The sequence below is a fragment of the Aristolochia californica genome, unplaced genomic scaffold (assembly GCF_029961685.1).
Source record: "Aristolochia californica isolate CCGP_79_NKW_82.1479 unplaced genomic scaffold, dmAriCali1.0.hap1 SCAF_4, whole genome shotgun sequence".
In the NCBI taxonomy this organism is placed as follows: Eukaryota; Viridiplantae; Streptophyta; class Magnoliopsida; order Piperales; family Aristolochiaceae; genus Aristolochia; species Aristolochia californica.
The window spans coordinates 44706214-44726547 of NW_027182103.1; the positions used below are offsets into that span (position 1 = coordinate 44706214).

A 20334-nucleotide genomic window follows, 5' to 3' on the forward strand; every position below is an offset into this window, starting at 1 on the left:
ATAAACAAGAACTTTAGTGATAATTAATATAAAGCAGCAGAGGAAAGCCAAGCAGGGCCAACCCCTACACAAGCACACAGACACAACAAATTACACAAACACATGCGGACAGGCTTATTCACCAGTAACATACCACCACTAATCACATGTATCTTCCTTAGTTTTACTTAGGATAAAGCTTCAATGGCCACAGGTGCAGTTCACACAAGTGCAGCTCGCCCCGCACTTGCATTTGCCGTCGTGCTCGGCGCCCGGTGCCACCTCCATGGCGTCGTTGTAGTAGCTGCAGCAAACAGGTAGAAAACTGTTTCAGAATCAATTCAGTATCGGGGGCTGAAGCCGGCCGATATGTGTGTACGTACGTAGAAGACGAAACAATTTAATACCTCTTTTCGGTCTCGATGATCTCGATACCGTAGGAGTTACCCTTCTTCCTGCAATTAACGCCATCAAAAGAATTAGCTAAACAGGTGTTTGGAAGACTATGAAAACTGCTACATCTTCTGCTTGAGCCGTTAGTTCCATGCAGTGCGCATAGTTACTGAGAAAACTATGGGGTTTATTGATCTATACTAAAACTGAGTTGCAGAATTCAGGTCTCAAGTCTCAACCGGGCATGCTGAAGCTGAACACTGGAAGAAGAGCTTGGTTCAAGTTTGCTATCAAGCTTGCAAGAGAACCAATCAGTGATATAGGAGAAAGAAGGAACATTACGAACTTAAACGAAGAAGGCTAGAACTAATTCGTTTGAGATTGGTAGTAGTACTTACACGCACTGGCTCTTGTCAGCGCAGTCGCAGTTTCCGCAGGTCGACATGGTCAACAATCAAGGAGAGAGGCGCAAGAACTCGATCGAAAGCAAGCTTGCTGGTACTTAGAACTCGGTATGGAAGATCCCGTTGTGCTCTGCAATTTATAGAAGTCATGGGATTAGAGAAAGGGGTCCAGGCTACGCAAGTTCGGCACACGCCTCGAGCAATCTACCAAAGGAATCTCAATAATGGAGGCCACGGGTGGTTCCTAGCCTCTGGTGTCAATTACTCTCCCTCATTCAAAGACGATCAACGGATATCACATTTTTCCAGCCCCACACGCATGCGTATGCACCGCGCAATTCCCTTAAGTTTTTCGTTTTTTCTTTTTAAGGATGGTGATTGATCGTTCGGAGCAAATATCACATATAAGAAAACTTCTGATTTTATTTGATCATGTTCTTCGTTGGTTCTTCTTGCTCCTAGGCTCTCGAAAAGAGGAACCAGTAACACAGAAATAGAAAAGAATAAAATTGGGTTCATCTTCCGATTTGAAGTTGTTAATTTCTTCTTTTTCTTCGGAAAAAACTGGGTACGGGACAGCAGTAGGATACAGGTCGAGCCTTCGAGAGGCATGACTGGCGAAGAAATTTGGACTGGAAATCATGAAATTAAAATCCCATATAAATTTAGTTCTTTCTCGGCAACGGATAAGGAGAGCCGTGTCTATTTTCGAGAGCAACAAAGCCATGCAATTCAGTTGCTTGTCATTGTTGCCGACCTCCTCCTGCCATTAGAGATTTGCTGAGAGCCTCGCGTTGTTCGTTATCTCCTTCTATGGCTGGCGCTTGTGCGCGTCGCCCTCGCTACCACTTTTCCCTGCTTTCGAGTTTCGACCACTTGGGACCACTTGGCACGTCAAAGTCGATCCTGCGTCGGATTCTGTACTTTTCCTCAAGTTGCAGACTGATCAAGATCCAACGAGACGACTCGGGAAACGAGTTTCTACTACCGCCGCAACTCGGCGCGTGGGAACAAAAGAGGGCTCACATTTTTACCATTTTTACCAAATGCAAACAATAATTTATATAATTATTTAGTATATTCATTACTATTAATACTATATTAAATTAGTAATTTAAGAGTGATAATGAAAATATTATTAAAGTAAGAATTTAATCAAATATATAGACATTATAAAAGTATATATTTTTGTTTAAGTGTTCTATTTTTTATAAATAATTAATTTAATAACTTAAATTAACTCGTAATTATTATATTATTTTAAACTAAACTACAATCTATCTTAATTTATTAATAACATATCCAATTTAAGTATTTATTATGTTATTATATTATCATATTATTAATAACATATCCAATTTAATTATTTATTATGTTATTATATTTTAATATTATTATAAAAGTAACCATGTTTGTTTAGGTATATTATAAAAATAACTCATTCTCTTATTTTTACTATATTTTCCATTTTGGGTGCTAATACAATAAAGTAATTTCCAATACACTTTTACATCGAACACATTAACATAAAAAAGTGATTCACTTTCCATTTCACTTTTCGCTTCTCCCTCCCTCTAGGGGTGGCTTCAAACCGAGCGACTCGAGTTCGGCTCGGTTTGGTATCTCTCGACCTTGAGATCCGAAATCGGCTCGTTTAAATTAACGAGCCGAGCTCGACCAAAGCAAGATTTGGCTCGCGAGCCGGCTCGTTACTTTAACTAGCGATGAACTCGGGGAGATTGGGAAATTTTTGGCAATCTGTCGTCTCCCGATTTTTTTTTTCGGTCTCTCTCCCGTGCTCTCACACTCTCTTGTTCTCCTTCCCTTCTCACTTCTTCCTCCAAATTTTTTTTCTCCCTCTCTTGATCTCGATCTCCCTTCTCCCTTCTCCCTCACGCCGCCGCCGCACCTAATCCTTCCCCTTGCGCATCGCCTTCTCTGCCTCTCATCGTCGTCGGCGTCCACTCCCGTAGTGTCGCCCTTGCCTCGTCGTACCTGAGATAGAGCAGTTGCTTTGAACCCTCTCCCATCGTCGTCACCTCCCTTCTACCGCCTGTTGCCGTTGTTAGATCAGCCGGCCACCGCTCTCGCCAGAACGGCACAGAACACCCCCCTCGATACCTAAGTTGAGATTTCGCACAAACGTGCTATTTTTTTTTTTATAAAAAAAACATAAAACTTGCAAATCCTATTCTCAACCTGTTTTTCCTTTGGACGATGTAATTTTGTCAACCCTAACCGCCTCTAGTACTGCTTTTCCTCTGGACGATGTAACAATACGTAAAAATATAGTGTGTTAAAGTTAGCATTTGATCAAATTTTCATGTTTATTTTTTATTTTTTATTTTTTATAATTAATCATGTGCACAATTATTTGGCTCACATAATTATTGTATTAATGTAAAATAAACTGCAATCATTAAATAATATAATATCTAATTTAATCAATTAATATATTAATTTATTTTAATTATACATTAAATTACTTCTTCGTGTTGTAATCATGTTTGTTTTACCTGATTTTGGGTTTAAGTATTATGTTTTAATTAAGTATACTATTATAAGTTACTTATTTTCTTGTTTTTTATATTTTTCTCATTTTGGGACACTAATACTGGAAACTATTTTTCAGTGTACATGAACTTGTCCACACTAATACCAAGTTTGATATTGAATTTCATGTAAATGAATTAAATGAATTTGAAGTATGAGATGAATATGAATTTCAAATTTTAAGTTTGTTGACTAACCCCCCCTTATAATTCTCATATCCGCAGTAGCTTCAAAGTTTACATTTAGTAATAGACTCATGTCGTTCTTCCTTGGCACCAAATACAGTTCAAGCTTTGATTTGTAGTACTGATTGGGTTTGGGCTTTTCACGGTATAAAGAAAAATCAAAAGGTGATTTTTTTATTAATTATTTATTATGATATTTTTTAGTATTTTTTTTAGTTTTATTTATTAAAATTTTGTTTTATGATTACATCTTGAGAAGAAGAGTGTAGAGATAATGCTACTAGCTACATGATTTTTCATATTTTTTTCATCATGATAATTTTAATATTTTTAACGACGTTAAGTAACTAGTAGTAGAAGAGTATTTTTTTTATCTGACAATAACTAATTTTATTTATTTTTGTTTTTGTCATAGGTGGAGATTTTGCTCATGCAGGGACGTATATTATTTTTCTAGCATGAAAAGAAACAACTATAGTTTGTAAATTTATAATGGATTTATAGTTTTTATTTGGGTGATTGTAAATTGATAGTGATATTTCATTTAATTTTGTTGTGTTTTATTATTATATGGAGTTTATTCGTAATGTTATACAATGTATGGAGTGTATAAATAATTTCATGGAGTGTTTATGGAATGTATAGACAAATTTATGGAGTGTTTATGGAGTGTTTATGCAGGTATTATGTATATAGATTATGCCTAATTTTAAGTAGAGGTCATGCTGAATTTTATATAGGTATTATATACATAGATTATACTCAATTTTAAGTAGAGGTTATACCCAATCTTGTACATGTATTATATATATATAGGTTATGCCCAATTTTATATAGAGGTCATGCCCAATTTTATGTAAAATGTATGCATAAATTTATATACAATTTATTTGATATATATTTTTTAAAAAGTTTTAAATGTATGTTGAAGCTCGAGATCAGCTCGAAGCTCTACTCGAACTCGGTTAAAATTTTTGGGCTCGAGTTCGATAATAATTTTAGGCTCGAGATGAGGCTCGGGTCAACTCAAAGCTTGGCTCGAAATATTTAAATCAAGTTCGACTCGAACATAGGTAGGTTCGGGCTCGGCTCGGCTCGATGCCACCCCTACGGCCCCTCTAGAGAAGAATGGGCTAGATTAAACCCAGCCATATTGTGTTAAAAAATCAATGAAATCCTGAGAGATTTCTTATTAGAAACCATTGGTTCGGTATTATTGCATTACAGTCCATCGGTTTTTCGTAGCAGCTCCTATAGGATCTAAGTTATTGGGCCAAGGGCCCAGTGATCACATCCAAGCTTGCCCCAAGCCCGATTCAGGTTGAACGCCCATACCCTCACAAAACCCTCGACGCTTGACTCTCTCCACTCCCATAACTCGCATTTTCTTGTATAGCCATGGCGAATCGGCGATGCCTTCGTGCATTAGTCCGACATTGGCCGTTTCTCCCCTCTCTAGCGACTGCTCAAAAGCTCCATTCTTCCTCTCTCAACGCTCTCTACTCTTCTGATCTTGTTCGTCTCGATTTTCTTCCTTCTACTTTACATTGTGCCTTCCAGCGTCGCTTCCACTCCCTGAATCCCATTCGATCAGAAACCGTTCGTTTCTTCTCTTCTCAAGCGAAAGACTCTGACGAGGACGAGGACGAGGACGAGGACTCTGACGAGGAAGATGAGGGAGAAGATGAAAGCGAAGAAGAAGATAATAAAAATGACCAAGGATACAGTGATACGAGTGGGACGGGATCACCAGAGGATAACGAGCAGGAAGCAGAAGCTATCGGGTATAAGGTGATCGGGCGTGTTGATCCGTCAGAACGACTGTTTAAAAAGTGGGAGCCCGCTTTCGCGGTTGTTCAGGTGATTGCTGTGGTCTTTGGAACTTTAGTGATTTTGGTCTTTTAGCACACAATAAAACGTGTTCATGGTGGTTGTTCAGATTGGTTCTCATCAGTTCAAGGTTACTAATGGAGACGCAATTTACACGGAGAAGCTCAAGTACTGTGACATCAACGACAAGGTATCCCTTGTAAATTATCATTATTTTCTTCGAAGTTTTTATTTACATAAAGTACAAAATTTTCGACCTGTTTGTGGAAGGTGGATTGGGCTTCTCAAGCTTAAAATTTTTACCAGATAACATAAACACGGGGAAGATGATTTTTCACAAAAAAAAGGGCTTGTAGACCAAGTCGAAGCTAAAAGTGACCAATGGAACTTGTAATTGGGAAGGGTCCGAAGTAGTTATACTCTTGTGCATTAAGGCAGGGAGCTGAGGGGGCTCGATGTCTGAGGTTAAAGCAATTCTTCATGGTGCATATTAAGGCGGTTTGTAATGTGCGAAGGACACTGTCAGATGGAAGGTTTAGAAGCCAACTTGTTTCACATCCTGTTATTTGTGATTCAATTGTGATTTAGAAATACACATTTGCTATATTCTCATCGTATACTGGTGTCATAGCAGAGTCACTTGATCCTCATTTTTTGTCTCTGTGCTCTTGCATGTCCTTTTAATAATTTTTGAATTAAAAATCTTTTTCATGGTATCTTTGGTGGGTAATCTCAAAATGATCGCTTTTCTTGAATCAGAACAAGCAATTTTTTTACAGATGTTGATCTGCCTCTCTCTCTCTCACACACACACAAAATAAAAAAACAGTGTAAGAACAGGACATGACCAACTGGTTCAACTTTAAAACTGAAACTTCAATGATTTCTGTTTCTTACAGACATAAAAACATAGTTCTTAAGAAGCCCGCCGACAAGGCTTGCTCAACTGATGTGAATTCAAGCTGGTTGATCAAGTCCCTTCCGTTAACTGAACTTTATTTGCTTCTGAAATTGAAACTTCCAATTTTGAATTAAGAATTGAAAAAAACAAGGGTTCAAAGACATACCATTAAGTTAAAAAAATTCTTAACTAGCTTTTGATCTGTGCAATAAAATGGAAGAAGAGTATATCTTTAAGAACTTTAAATTGTGTAACTGTATAAGAGTATTTTCTTAGCTATTCAATATTATGACATCACACTAATTCAAACATTGCCTGAACACAGTGGGGCTTGATCCAGTTAGACAATTTCACTCATGAATATTTGCCAAGGGGGGTGATTAAGTTTCAACAAAAAGGTTGGCATTGTTTGGGTCATCAGTAACCGTTCCTGGTTCTTTGTTGTGTTTCAAGAAAACATAATATGTTGGGAATCTGGTCACCTAATGTTAGAGGATTCAGGCTCCCTGTGGTTCTCTGCAGGGAATACAATGTCCAAGGATAGATTCTTGTTTCCCCAGATGGCTTCTTTTCTGAGAGATGTGGACCGTCAGATTCTCTGAGCTTTATTTCATTGAAAGATGTCATTGTAACTTGGGCTCAGTGTGTTGTGAAGAAGCTTATAAAGACAGCTCAAATCTTATTTGCCTCTTCTTCTCTGTCTTTTCACACAAAGAAGTTTTATAGGGTTTGGTCCTTCTAGCTGGACTGAGATTCTTCCTTGCGCTTTCTCTCTCTCCATTTGTTGTAGAACGTGACCTGATGATCTTATGAGTTCTTTTGAAACCAGGCCTTGGTTGCTTGTGTCAATTAGAAACCTTTTGAAGGTGTAGGTCTAGCTTTGCTTCAATTTTTGGAGAGAATGTCAAATTGGATATTCTGGCAAATTTAGGAATCACTTCTTATGTGTTTTGGTGTAACTAAGAGGTGAGTAACCTGATCTTCAGTATGTCTTATTCTTTGGTGTAATGTCTTCTTTCATTGTCTTTGTTGATTTCTCTTGTACTATTGTCTGGGAAATATTTTAATGAATCCCATGAACCAAGCATGAAGGTCGCATTTCTGAATAGGTTGCATGTGAACCTTTTATGGATATGAGTTCTTTGAGAATTGAAGGGTTGTGCGAGGAGGCAAAGCAAATTAGAGCAGGTGAGATAGTGGATATTTGGAAAGCTTCTCCAGTAGATTTCAAATTTTTTTTGAATGGAGTTCATTTGTAAAGATTGGGCGAGGCAGTTTGGCAAATATATAGTATGGGTTTTTTTGAATATTTTAGGTATTCTTAAAAAAAACTGAGGTTGCTTTTATGGAAAGATTGCTATATCAGCTTTGATGGTCCTAGTCTTTTCTTTTTTTGTTCTTCTAGTTGGTTTTTTTCCCATCTTTTGTTCTATCAATTGTGGTTTTCTTAACTTCAGTTTGCTTTTCTGCAGTTGATTTTGAACAAGGTTCTTATGCTCGGTTCAAAGACACAAACTGTCATTGGCAGGCCAACTTTGCCAGATGCAGCTGTCCATGCAGTAGTCGAAGAACATGTAAGAGATAAGCTTTCTTGTTTGTTACTTGTCTTAAAGAGTAATCCTTTTTTTTTTTTCTATGCTCTGGTGCTGTGGGCACTTGTCTTCAATTGACATGTAATAATCTGTCACAGGCATTGGATGCTAAGGTCATTATATTTAAGAAAAAAAGGAGAAAAAACTATCGCAGAACCAAGGGGCACCGACAGGTATTGTGGATGTTAAGATTCAGAAAAATTAAAAAAGTTATTTAAGACTTCATAGTTGTTCGATTAATCATGATACATCTTGTTTCAGGAGCTCACTAGGCTGAGGATAACTGACATTCAAGGAATAGAAAAGCCACAAAAATCAAAAGTTCCCGCTTAGGAGCCTTATTCAGAACTCATCAGAATGTATTACTCTGAGGTGAAACCTAAATTTGCCGGCCATTTTCATTGTGCAACTACACTAAGGGTGACCAGGTGACCCTTGTCTGATGAACAAGGAGTAGCATTAAGCGGTTAAAAAAATGGTTTACCTGCAGTAATGCTCTAAATCCTTGGACCTACTAATGACCAAGAAGAACTTTTCGAGGGAAAGATGAATGTTTCATTTACTCTACGAATTTGCAATCTTTGCTGAAGGCCTGTTTGGAGTGTTGTTCCTGGAAAACATCAACTTTGGAGGCAGAAATATTCAACTAATCCCTGCTATTTAAGTTATACTGACACATGGCCATTTTTAGGATCATTTGCAAACTAATATTTCGTTGAATAATTAAAATTCTCTTTTGAAGTGGCAGGGTTCAAATTGTCACATAAGGGAAACTCAGTGAGTTTTAGGGAGATTTTCTTTCTAAATATTTAGTTGGATGTCTCGGAACCTATATATCATTCTCAATACCAAATGTAGGCTGATTCCATAATGGCTAGTGAGGAAGGTCCATAATGACTGGTTAGTTTCACACGATCAGGTTTTCTAACTTGACCGGCATAACTAGAAGTCGGAAGGGACAGATCAAGTTGGGGTCAAACTTGACCCTTCTGTTAGGGCGAATCATACCTTACTCTTCCTGAATTTGACTACCAAACTCACTCATCCTATTACCTAGCCTGAGTTTACTCTCAAGTTCTATAGTTTGGAACATACAATCTCAAAAATTATTTGTGAAATGGTTATCTATAGCCGTTTTATGATTGGACGGTTGAGATTACTGTTTTATAATCAGATGGTTGAAATAGCTGAGATAACCGTTAATCATGATCAAACGGTTGAGATAATTATTTATGTTTCTCATCAAATACGTTTTCGTATTAGATTAGCCCTCCGTACAATCTTATTATTGTTATGGGGAGGCTCCATATCTCCCAGGAAGACTCATTTTGGATTTAACGATACGGTAGCCAAATTGGTCGAGTGGTAGTTTTGGAAATACACGGAAAGCGGGGGCGTTTTGCGTTTGCGCTGGAGGAATCTGTTTTCCCAGGCCTGAAACTTCCTCGAAAAGACTGAGCTCGGAGTCTCCGAGACTGATTGTTTCTCAGATAGAGTCGAAGTTCACATGTGAAAATGATGAAGCGCTTCTGCCGATCAAACGCCGTTCTTTATTCTTCAACTTTTTACTTTTTTCCTCTTTTTCTGGTACTGCTACTGGTTCTGTCGTTCCGTCGTGGAGCAGCGACAGCTTGATCGATTCACAGGCGTTGCTCAGACACGCAGCCCCTCCACTCTCATGTAGCTTCTCTCTTTCTTTCTTTTTGAAATTTCTCTCTCCGTGCTCTTCACTCGTTGCTGTTGGGTTTTGACCGATTCTCTACAGGACGCCAAGCTGCGCTGGGAGTACTTCTCAAAAGTGTCCCGAAGTGGTCGATCTGACGGTGGTGGAGGCGTGGGGGCCGAGAGCTCATAATCGGAAGCGCAAGCAGGTAAAGCAAAGTCTTTTTATTTTTCTCCCATGCTCACTGATTTGACCCTTCGCTCCCAACATTCTTCGTTCCCGAAACTCTTCTTTATCATCAACAATTTGGGATTTCAACAAGTGGAGCTTGACTATAGCATTCGTTTATTTTTTTCAGCAACAGAAGGATATTTAAGGTTTCTTAGTGTTAGATTCTTCGGAGGTGAAAGCGCATAGTAATTCAGGCAAAGAATAGGTGAATCCTAACACAAAGTAACACTACAAAATGGCCTAATTGCATAATCAGACCCCACAAGACTGCTTGAGCTATTAATGTTAGTTTTTCTTGACAAGCTTGGGGTTTCTCGACCTACCCTCTTAATAGGGGATTCTTTCCCCTTTCTTGACTAGCTTGCTTGCCCTGTTATTATTTAAAAAAGACAACGCTTGCTTTAGCGAATTTCCTCCACAGGGGGATCTGCCCAGAAGAGTTGTTTGATTGATGTTGAGTTCGTAAGCAGACTCAGTATGTTATATAACATTTCAAATTTTAGATTACAACACTCTTTTGATCTGGATCTGCCTGCAGCGTTTCATTATCAGCCAATAACCCAATGGCTGGATATGGATTGAAAATATCTATACGAAGGCTATATCTTTTAGAAGTATTAGAAGTTTTCTCATTAGTTTCAGGGATCTTATCATTCAAATATTTTTTTAGGGAATTTTGTAAAATGGAAAATTTTTTAGTCAATAAGAAAAGTGTTTTATCAATTTAAGCAATGTCCGTGATTCTTTTAGTGCTAATATCTGCCATTTAAAAAAAAATATTGAAGGGTCAGGATATGAGTCAAATAACAATGTCAAGGCAACAAGTTTGAGAAATTTTAAAGTCTTATCCTTGGTTTTGGGGAATTTTGTGAAATGATGCTCCAATGAAAGTTTTTTAGTCAATTTGAAAAGTGCGTTGGCAATTTAATATACTTCAGTGGTCCTTCTAGGATTAATTATCATTGAATCCAATATATTCTGCTAAGAGTTTTAACCATTAAAACCTATTGTAAATTGCCAAAGTATTGTATTGTTGATGCAAAATCTCTTCAATAATAACAATTAAGGCCCTGGGATGTGGCCCTGGCATTATGAATGTTCCTTGTTGCCTACTTGTGACATAGGTGATTGCCCCAAGGTCTAGCAATTGGCCAACAATAATTTCCTTTCAAGATGATTTAACTTTTGTTATTTCTTCTCTCTGTCAAGTCATCTTCAATCATCCTTATTGTTTCGTTTTATTTTCAGTTTCATCTGTGTGCATGTCTGTCTGATATTTTGAACAGAATGATCTTTATGCACCTTCCACCTTCATTTTTCTCCAAGTGGTATTTCTGATAATGAATTGTTGACCAAAATCTTCCTTATTGGATATCTTGATTGGCATGTCTGTCTACATAGGTAGGTACTACCACGTTTCAGGTCTTTCCTTGGATATTTACTGAAAGGTAACTGTCTCTTCAGGTTGTTTCCTGTGATGTTATTGAAATCGATGAAGATGAAGATCAGGATGGAGTTGTAATTACAGGGGAGAAAGAAGGCAACAACAATAAGGCAACAATAATGGGTTCTGCTGAAGAATGGCAAAAGCAAGTAAGAGTAGGCCTACTATAACTGTCAATTATCTTTATTGTTGTTATTTCTATACTACTACCAATGTCAACTGGCTCAGTCATTAACTTGGATAAGTGGTTGGATTAACTAGTACAACTGCAAAAAAGTGGTGGTTGAGCCAGTGATGATATCATAACTGTATCATTATTTTGGAAATTTTAAAATAGGTTTTAGAAAAAAATAGGTTGGGAAACTGTATGAACCTGCTAGATTGACAGGACCTGGTGAAGAAACCAGGAGCAGTTGACCTTGGCTTGACCAACTGGTCTAGTCTATGTTTGTTGACATTGATTACTACTAATTCTAATACTGCCTCTATTTGTCTTACCTTCAGAAAGCACTTGCCAAGGATTTTTTGGAATTTAAAAAAGAGGAATTGCTGAGTGGCCCAGCTCCAAGTGCTGCCTTAAAGGAGTCACAAGATTTAGACTATTTTGAAAAATACCATGAGGATTATGCGGATAGTGACGAAGATGCTTACATGAACAGTATTGAGGAGGAGGATGATTGTTTGCATGATAACAATTATGTTAAATACACAGACAATATTGATGATTTGTATCTGTCTGCCCAACTAGATGCTGTGGACTTGCCCCCTGGTCAAGAGGCTTCCTTTCCTTGGTTGCAGCATCTCAATGCCGGACCTTCTAAAGCTGTTAAGTGTGCTTCTGCTATTCAGCGTGGCCAGAGCTTATACAAACAAAATGAGCAAAAGCTGGAAACAGGAAAGCAACAAGAAACTGGACCTTGTAATGCACAAAGTTCAAACAAGCAAACAGAACTTGAAAAGAAAGAGAAAGGTGGTGAATCTGAAGTGGAGAGGAAACTTAATCTGTTTAAGCAGTTTGATACAGTTTGTGACTTTTCGGACCATCATTATTCTGTCTCAAAAGTTTCCCATACAAAGAGCTTCAGTGGAGGTCTTTTGGCAAAAAAGGTGATGTCTCCTTCTTTTGGGTAGCTTAGTTTATTGGAACTACAACGATTTGCTAAGTATTTTCCAGACCCAAATGTTTTTTTAAAAGTGATTACTAACATTTAGTTTATTTGCTAATCAGCAGCAATGCCTATTCACCCAATGTCAAGTACCTAATTTGATATATTGCTGGGTAGATCATTGACAGTCTTATGGGTAGCCTATAGCCTTGTTGAGTACCTGGCCTGTGCAGGGGTCACCTCACAACACCTCATTGTGGGAACTAGCCTCTCTCTTGATTAACCCTTTGTTTTTTGCTTTTAATTTTTTGTTTGTGTCAATTACGTAACTAGGGATCCTGTTTATTCTCTTTCTTCTTTGGGAGCCTTTTCTTAATGTAATCTTGTTATCATGGTTTTCCAAAAAAAAGAACCAGTAATACTTAATTAATCTGATGTTTGCACCCACCAGTTTTTTGTTACTAAAAGCAGCTCTGTGGCTCTTGTGGGTCCACCTGCTCGATAATCCTTGTTGTGTAATTCTCTTTCATATGGCTACCTTTCTAAATAGGTGTCAAAGGACTGGTCAAAGGCAATTCAGAATGAGTGGAAGCTCCTGGAGAAAGATCTACCTGGTTGGTTATTTAAATTAATTTCTATAGTATGTATCTAGATTTGTTTGCTAATGTGGACTATGCCTTGGGTTCAATGGCCACATGTTGGATTTTTTATTGAGAGATCTTGGAGTTCAAGTCTCACTAAGTTTTGGGATGTAGTTTGCATGTGTAACCAACATCTAGAAAAGATTTTTTTTGTTATGTATTTTGGCTTTCTTCATTAACTGCACCATTGTAGATTTTTTTATACATTTAAATTCTGAAAACTGCTTCATGCATATTAGATTTTTCTGTTCTATAAAAACTTTATCTTTATTTTTCTCTTTTCACTTTTATAGATACAGTTTTTGTTAGAGTCTTTGAGGAGAGGTTAGATCTTTTGAGGGCTGTAATCATTGGAGCAGCTGGGACACCATACCATGATGGCCTCTTCTTCTTCGATGTTTGCTTTCCTTCTGGATACCCGAAAGTGCCACCGGTATGTGATTGATGATAATACTATTGAGGGTAGTAATGCTCGAGTTGCTTCTAGGCTGGGCCTCTCAGCCAAGGGTCTTCCTTGGTCGGGCCAGAAATGCTTCACAGATAGGTAGAGTTTTAATGCAAGCCCAGAGTCCTCTTAGGGCAATATGAAAGCTTTGAAAATACGTTCAATCGTTTGTGCACCCAAGCGAGAAAAAACAGTGCTGTGTACTGTCTAAGAATTTTTACTATACATTGAGAGTATCAACAGCCTTTTGCAGAGTGGTATTGCTTGTAACCAAATGCATTATACGCTTCATTCTCTTTTTATTTAAAAGAAGAAAGGAACAAACAGTTGCTGTATTCTTAAATCTTAGCAATATCTATTGGCCTTAGAGTGAAAGGTCGTCTATTATTGATTCCTTTTTCTTTATTAAGCAATCAGGTTTAATAAAATGAAAAAGTGTGAACTCATTGTGGAGAACAAGGAAAAAGCTAAAATGGTTCACAACTAAGAAATTCAAATTTCTGAGATACCTGACTCATGCTTCCCAAAGTGTTTGATTCTGGCCCATTCATAATTATGATATCATTTCCATGTAATTATGTTCGTCTCTCATAGTAAAATATGTATCTCACATGTCCTGCCAAAATATTTTGCAGCAGGTCTATTACCACTCAGGTGGTCTTCGACTGAATCCAAACTTATATAATTGTGGCAAGGTCTGCCTCAGTCTTCTTAATACTTGGCATGGTAGTAAAAATGAGAGGTGGACCCCGGGGAAGTCAACCATGCTGCAGGTCCTACTTTCTATTCAAGCTTTGGTTCTAAATGCAAAGCCCTACTTCAATGAACCGGGCTGGGAAGCTGGGGCTGGCCAACCTGAAGGTGAGGAGAAGGCCCGGTATTACAATGAGACTACGTTTATACTGTCGTGCAAGACAATGATGTATACCCTAAGGAGACCCCCCAAGGTAAATTTCTTGCCTTCCTAACTACCAAGCTCCTATTGGTGCATAACTGTCTTGACAACTTGCTTGTGCGCCTAAGGGATAACAAAGTTTTTTTGTACCAGAGCTCTTTAATATTGTTTTTGCATAGAAATCTTTCTATATAATTTTTTCTTCGCTTAAAACATTATATGCATGCATTATCATGAAGAACAATCTCCAACTACGAAGTCTTTGATCACATGGATTTTGTACCAAATTCTTACTGAAATGTGTTCTTTTCTCACCCTATTCATAGTGTCCTTATGTCATATCCATAAGGTTTTTTTAACTGGCATAGGCAATTGCAATATCCATCCCAAGTTTCTAATTGTAGAGTAACACGGATCATTTATTTATTTATTTATTTTGTGCAACAGCATTTTGAGGACTTTGTGGTAGCCTATTTCCAGCAACGCGCACCTGCCATTTTAGAATCATGCAAGGCCTATATGGACGGAGCCCAGGTTGGATGTCTAGCAAGTGGCGGAATCCAGGATGTTGATGAGGGTGATAAAAGCTGCTCTGCTAAATTCAGAGGAGCAGTTCATGAGATCTTTCTCAACCTCATCAAGGCGTTCACTGACAATGGGTCAGATTGTTCGAAGTTTCTCAATCAGGATGTGCAAACAGAACAAGCCCATGCAGCTTCAAGTTCTCTTACGCCAAAGCCCTGGAAATGGTTCAGCAATAAAGCCTGACTACTGAATATCCTCCAAACCTGAGTTACTAGAAAATCTTCTCATGAAGGCTTAACATGATTTCCACTTCATATCTTTTGGAAGTAGACTGGTTTGGTACCAAGTACAACTCGCCGCTACTTTATTGAATCTATGCTGTAAGTAAGCGTGTAGATAACGATGGGGGTTGAAGATCTGTAAAGACTAAGATACAATTAGTTCAAAATAGCCAACTTCTTTCCTGTTTATCAATGGCTAAGATTGCTGCATGTTTGAGTTTATTAGTATTGAAAGAGAAAAATAAGAAAATAAGATGAGAAACACGACAAACATGAATCTGTTTAAGCGGGTTGATTCGATTGGTGGCTTTCAGGGCCGTTGTTTGTTCTGTTCTTAGAGGGGGCTGAATCTCTGCTTGCCGGAGACTTAGAGAAGCTTAAATTAGCTGCCAAGGACAGGCGGACGAAACGACGCACTCTTGTGTGTTATCTGCATTTTTTAAAGTCTAGTATTTGTTTTTCATTTTCTAGTATGATTGTATGAACTCTTGTAAGGATTTGCTCGACTAAGCCACTAAAAATTTAGTTAAAGAAGTTGGGATTTGGAGGAAATTTTTGGGTATTTCCGTAATAATTTTTTACCCAGGGTGTGTCTTCTACGTTGACTTCGACGATTGTACGGGAAGGGACCCCGTCGATATTAGTATCCCCGCGATGTTCCCTTGGGGCGGGCTTCAGTGGAAATGGCGACGACCCCATTTCCTTCTCGTCCTTGCTACGAGATATCCAGCATCTCTTCTATTCTCTTACTTACTCAGCGGCCATGGGGGCTTTTTATTATTCTTTTGAATCTCTGTCCTTTCGGCGTCTCGATCTCATCTCCTTACTCGCTGCATTGCAATTCCATCGTCCCTGAATCGATCTCCAACGGACTTAGCGTGAACAAATCATTCTTCCCGAGCTTCAAACGTGGGTATTTTACTGGAGGTGAGTTGATCCTATCAGATGATCCCCAGTCTACGTTCACCTCACCCAAATCCGTCCGTCTGGTGACGACCCGTCTTACCGAAACCTCTACCCAAGGTCTTCTCAAAATTGACGCCACTTTATATTTCCGCGGCGGAAGTATATATGGAACCCTTCTTTCGAATCAATCAAGACTTTACGCTGATCGGATCCACAGGACGACTGCTCCCAGGCTTTACCACCAGAGAGGCAGGACAACTTTCGACTTGCATGGATTCTGGTCAGCGCCGTCTGGGAAACTCTGTTTACTCGGCATGGGTAGCAGTTACTCCAAGGACGGTAACTTTCTTGATCTTCATGCTGTCGTTAAGCTCAATTACGCAATGAATTCAACAATTACAACTAGTTTGGTTACGGGCACTGTGGAAAGCTTAGATGGCGTGGATAGTATGAACTATTTTGACAAAATTTCAGTATTTGCGCTTTCTGATAGTTCCTATCGCTATACTTTAACGACGGAGGCTAAGACGTCTTGTTCTGCTATGGTCATGAAGGAAAACTCGGTCAGCTTGGGTAAATATAGCAGTGTCTGTTCGCTTCGCCAGCGTTTATACAGAGGGTTTCAGTTGGAGTACCCGAGTAACTGCGCAGCACAAAAATGTAGTCCATTTGATGGGTTTTTACCGAGATTTATGTCTATCGGTGTTATTCAGTGTTCAGATGGTGAAAAGGTGCATCTGAAATTCCAATTTTATAACTCAACCTCTTTTGCTTATAAATACCGTCCTTTGGCTCCCAAAAGTACATGGGTTAGTGAAGGAATTTGGGATGGAGAGAAAAACCGGCTCTGTCTGGTTGCCTGTCCATTAATGAACTTCACCAATTCTTTCATCAATGTTTCTACAGGGGATTGTTCTATTAGGCTGAGTCTGCATCTCCCAGCGGTTTTGACATTACAGAAAAGAAGTGTTGCTGTTGGAAGTATCTGGAGCATAAAGGACCCAAGTGCTGCTGGTTATTTTGAGAGAATTGATTTTCAAAGTTTAGATAAGCAATATACACAAATTGCTGGTCAAAGGTACGAATATACTCAGACAGATCGTTTAAAGAAACTGTGCCAAAAGAAGGATGTTACAGAAACTAAAGGCAAGAGGTATCCAGGTATTGATTCTTTTGGAGTGATGAGTTTCGACTTTTCCCTACAGAATACTCAGAAATCTTTTGTTTGGGGTTCTTCTTATTTACTAAAAATTGGTGATAGTTTTTATCCCAATCCTGTCACATTGCAAGATGTATTTGAGGAGGGGCATGTGACTCCCGTTCAAAATCCTGCAGTTAAAGTCCTCAATTCAAGCCAAAATCTGTTCAATGTCAGCTATGCGATAAGGTTCACAACAACACCTTATTTCAAATGGGGCAGGGTTTCTACCACAGAGATGTCTTCAGATTCATCTGGTCAAGTAGATATTTCTGCAGAAGGTCTCTATGATGTTGAAACTGGAGATCTTTGCATGGTGGGCTGTCATTATCTATACTCGAATGGTCAGAACTCAACGATGGACTGTGACATTCTTGTCAAGGTGCAGTTTCCCCCACTCAATTCGAGCACAGAGAATCTCAGGGGTTCTATTAGAAGTACTAGGGACCAGTTGGACCCGTTTTACTTTGAGCCTTTAAAAATGTCTTCCAAAGAAGTAATTGGCTCCCTTGCCTCAGACAATGAAAGGGTGGATTTTGAAATCGCGATGGTTCTCATCTCTCTCACATTAGCGTGCATTTTTACTGTGTTGCAGCTGTTGCATGTGAAAAGGAATCTTGATGTTCTTCCATCTATGTCACTTCTGATGCTTCTTGTCCTAACTCTGGGGCACATGATCCCTTTAGTCCTAAACTTTGAGGCCTTTTTCAAGAACTCCAACCGGCAGAATGTTATGACTTGGAGTGATGGATGGCTTGAAGGGAATGAAGTGATTGTGAGGGTTGTGACAATGATCGCTTTTCTCTTGCAGTTTCGTCTTCTCCAGCTTACTTGGTCAGCAAGATTATCTGGTGAAACAAATAGGAAGTTGTGGATGGATGAGAAAAAAGCTGTCTATTTGTGCTTATCCTTGTATACTATTGGTGGTTTAATTTCTGGGATCATTCATTTTAGGACATCTGGATCGTCACGCCCTAAATTCCATGGTTTTGCTAGGCCATGGCATTCCATATGGGAAGATCTTCGCTCTTACTGCGGTTTGGTTCTTGATGGGTTTCTTCTCCCTCAGATTCTGCTCAATGTGTTTGTGAACTCCAATCAGAAGGTTCTTGCTCCTTCCTTCTATGCTGGAGCCACCATTGTCCGATTACTGCCACATGCATATGATGCTTATAGATCCCATCATTATGCTTCTCATGTTCCCTATGTTCATTTTAGGAGTTCATTCATCTATGCTAATCCCAGTGGGGATCTGTACTCTACTGCTTGGGATGTGATTATTCCATGCGGAGGCCTACTATTTGCAGTGATTCTATTCTTGCAGCAGCGGTATGGGGGTGCCTGTGTACTCCCACGAAGATTAAGACAAAGCCTTGAGTATGGAAAAGTTTCTGTAGTTGTTGTTTAGTGTGCAATTAAGGATGATTTTGAGCACGTACAGTATGTTCTGTTTTACTACTGACCTGTAAATTTTTGCTATATGCTCGTGTATGAGAAATGGTTGAATTGTAAGATGATTACTTAAGGGGGGGTTAGTGCACATGACTCAGGACATGATCTTCATGCGCATTATGCAGTTCATGTCCTGATGTCGTGTACATGAATATACATGAATCAAGAGTTCATGTCTCAAGAGCTTTCCGCCCGATTTTGAGAATCATTCACTTGACTCTCTCGCGCGGGCTCTCTCTGGCTCGACCGTCTCGCTTTTTTTTTTTTTCATTTTGCTCGTTTCGTTCCCGCACAGACACTCTCGTTCCCGCAGCCCTCTGTCGTCTCTGTGAAGCCCGAGCTCTCTGCTCGCTCTCTCGTCTCCGCCGTCCCTCTCCGGTCTCCCTCTTTACTGCCTCCATCTCTCACTACAAACGTTCTTCCAATGTCCTTCTCTTTCTCGGACTCGCTCTCCCTCTGAACCTCCTGCTCGCTTCTCCCTCTCTCTTATCTCTCTGTCTCTTCTCCCTTTCGGCATCTCACTCCCTTCCCCCTCACGCTATCATTTTTTCCCCAAAAGACCTTCCAATTTCTTGCGATTTTCCCTGTTTCAGTTTCGTTTTTCTTCGATTTTGACATTTGGACTTCTCGGCCTCCCTCTCTTCTCCCTCTCTACGTACCGTCGGAGCGCCGCCATCGCCGTCGCCGTTGCCCACTGGCTCGCCCCTGACGAAGACGACGACCCTGAGGAAGACGACGATAGTTTAAAACTATCGTCATTAATTTATAAAATTTATTTATAAAATAATTATTTTTATTTATTTAATACATTTATTTTATAATTACTATATTAAAAATAGTGATTTAATAGTCATAATTAAAATATTTTTAAAATAAATATTTGATAAATTATCTTGGCATAATTATCCAATTGCTATAGTTAATTAAACCAATGGTTTTAAATTTTGTGATAATATATTATTAATTAATAATACATAAAATATATTATATACAAATATATAGTGTGTTAAATTTATGATTAGATCAATTTTTTCTCTTAAATTATTCATTTTTAGGTTAAAGTATATCATATGTTATTAATAACTCCACGTATACTTTCATTTTTTTATTTATAACGTTATTAATAACTCCACGTTATTTATTTATTATTTGTAATTAATCATGTGCATATTTCATTGGCTCATGTAATTACCATATTAATACATAATAATATATCTAATTCAATTAATAAATATATTAATATATTTAATTATACATTAAATAATTTATTCGTGTAGTAATAATGGTTGTTTTACCTAATTTAGAGTTTAAAGATTATATTGTAATTAAGTGTATTGTAAAAGTTTAGAAATTCTTTTGTTTTTTATGTTTTTCTCATGTTAGGGCACTAACACTGGAAACTGTTTTCCAGTGCACATGAAGTTGTCAACACTAACACCAAATGCGAAGATGATCTTCACGTACATGACTGACATGATCTTCATATTGGACATGAACTTAATCTTCAAGAATCCATTTGGGGCACTAACCCCCCCTAAATCTTTTCTGCTGTTTCTCCTTCTCTTTAAAGTCTCATCGATGAAGTATATAGCTGTTATAGAGAAAAATTACTCTGTTTGTTCTGGATTTGCCTTTCTTTTCGTGTTAACTTTTCATTAAACCTAACACTTGGTAGATCTTGAAGTTTCTTTCTTTTGGCATTTTTTTATG

The 20334-nt window shown here is 38.4% G+C and overlaps 3 protein-coding genes and 1 long non-coding RNA gene across 5 annotated transcripts; 3 read left to right on the forward strand and 1 right to left on the reverse strand.

Annotated features, from left to right (window-relative positions):
- Nucleotides 1-5: 5 nt before the first annotated feature.
- LOC137962018 (uncharacterized) lies at nt 6-901 on the reverse strand. The gene is made up of 3 exons (XR_011115106.1): nt 771-901; nt 387-434; nt 6-283 (listed from the first exon to the last, which is right to left on the reverse strand). It is a non-coding gene; the product is annotated as an uncharacterized lncRNA (long non-coding RNA).
- A 3977-nt stretch (nt 902-4878) lies between these two features.
- LOC137963570 (large ribosomal subunit protein bL21m-like) lies at nt 4879-8629 on the forward strand. Its single transcript, XM_068810699.1, has 5 exons — nt 4879-5374; nt 5454-5534; nt 7718-7819; nt 7936-8010; nt 8099-8629. Exons 1-5 carry the CDS (start codon nt 4913-4915, stop codon nt 8168-8170), a joined length of 792 nt encoding a protein of 263 aa, XP_068666800.1. The 5' UTR covers nt 4879-4912; the 3' UTR covers nt 8171-8629.
- A 663-nt stretch (nt 8630-9292) lies between these two features.
- Nucleotides 9293-15261, forward strand: LOC137962419 (probable ubiquitin-conjugating enzyme E2 26). Of its 2 annotated transcripts, none has more exons than XM_068809272.1 (8): nt 9293-9517; nt 9603-9708; nt 11196-11324; nt 11680-12282; nt 12832-12895; nt 13216-13355; nt 14003-14314; nt 14710-15261. In XM_068809272.1, coding segments are annotated over exons 1-8 (1677 nt in total). In that variant the 5' UTR covers nt 9293-9515; the 3' UTR covers nt 15031-15261. The 2 variants fall into 2 exon arrangements, with proteins under 2 accessions (XP_068665373.1, XP_068665374.1); XM_068809273.1 differs by having other exon boundaries at nt 14006-14314.
- Nucleotides 15262-15730: 469 nt separating this feature from the next.
- On the forward strand, nt 15731-18694 carry LOC137962418 (uncharacterized). Its single transcript, XM_068809271.1, has one exon. It carries the CDS (start codon nt 15752-15754, stop codon nt 18578-18580), a length of 2829 nt encoding a protein of 942 aa, XP_068665372.1. The 5' UTR covers nt 15731-15751; the 3' UTR covers nt 18581-18694.
- Nucleotides 18695-20334: the final 1640 nt, after the last annotated feature.

Bases quoted from the DNA above. Each gene is read 5' to 3' on its own strand.
- LOC137963570 (XM_068810699.1), top strand. From the start codon at position 4,913: ATGGCGAATCGGCGATGCCTTCGTGCATTAGTCCGACATTGGCCGTTT. The intron at 5,535-7,717 runs GTATCCCTTGTA...GCTTTTCTGCAG, and splicing joins ACTGTGACATCAACGACAAG to TTGATTTTGAACAAGGTTCT. The intron at 8,011-8,098 runs GTATTGTGGATG...ATCTTGTTTCAG, and splicing joins GAACCAAGGGGCACCGACAG to GAGCTCACTAGGCTGAGGAT.
- LOC137962419 (XM_068809272.1), top strand. The intron at 11,325-11,679 runs GTAAGAGTAGGC...TCTTACCTTCAG, and splicing joins CTGAAGAATGGCAAAAGCAA to AAAGCACTTGCCAAGGATTT. The intron at 12,283-12,831 runs GTGATGTCTCCT...CTTTCTAAATAG, and splicing joins GAGGTCTTTTGGCAAAAAAG to GTGTCAAAGGACTGGTCAAA.
- LOC137962418 (XM_068809271.1), top strand. From the start codon at position 15,752: ATGGCGACGACCCCATTTCCTTCTCGTCCTTGCTACGAGATATCCAGC.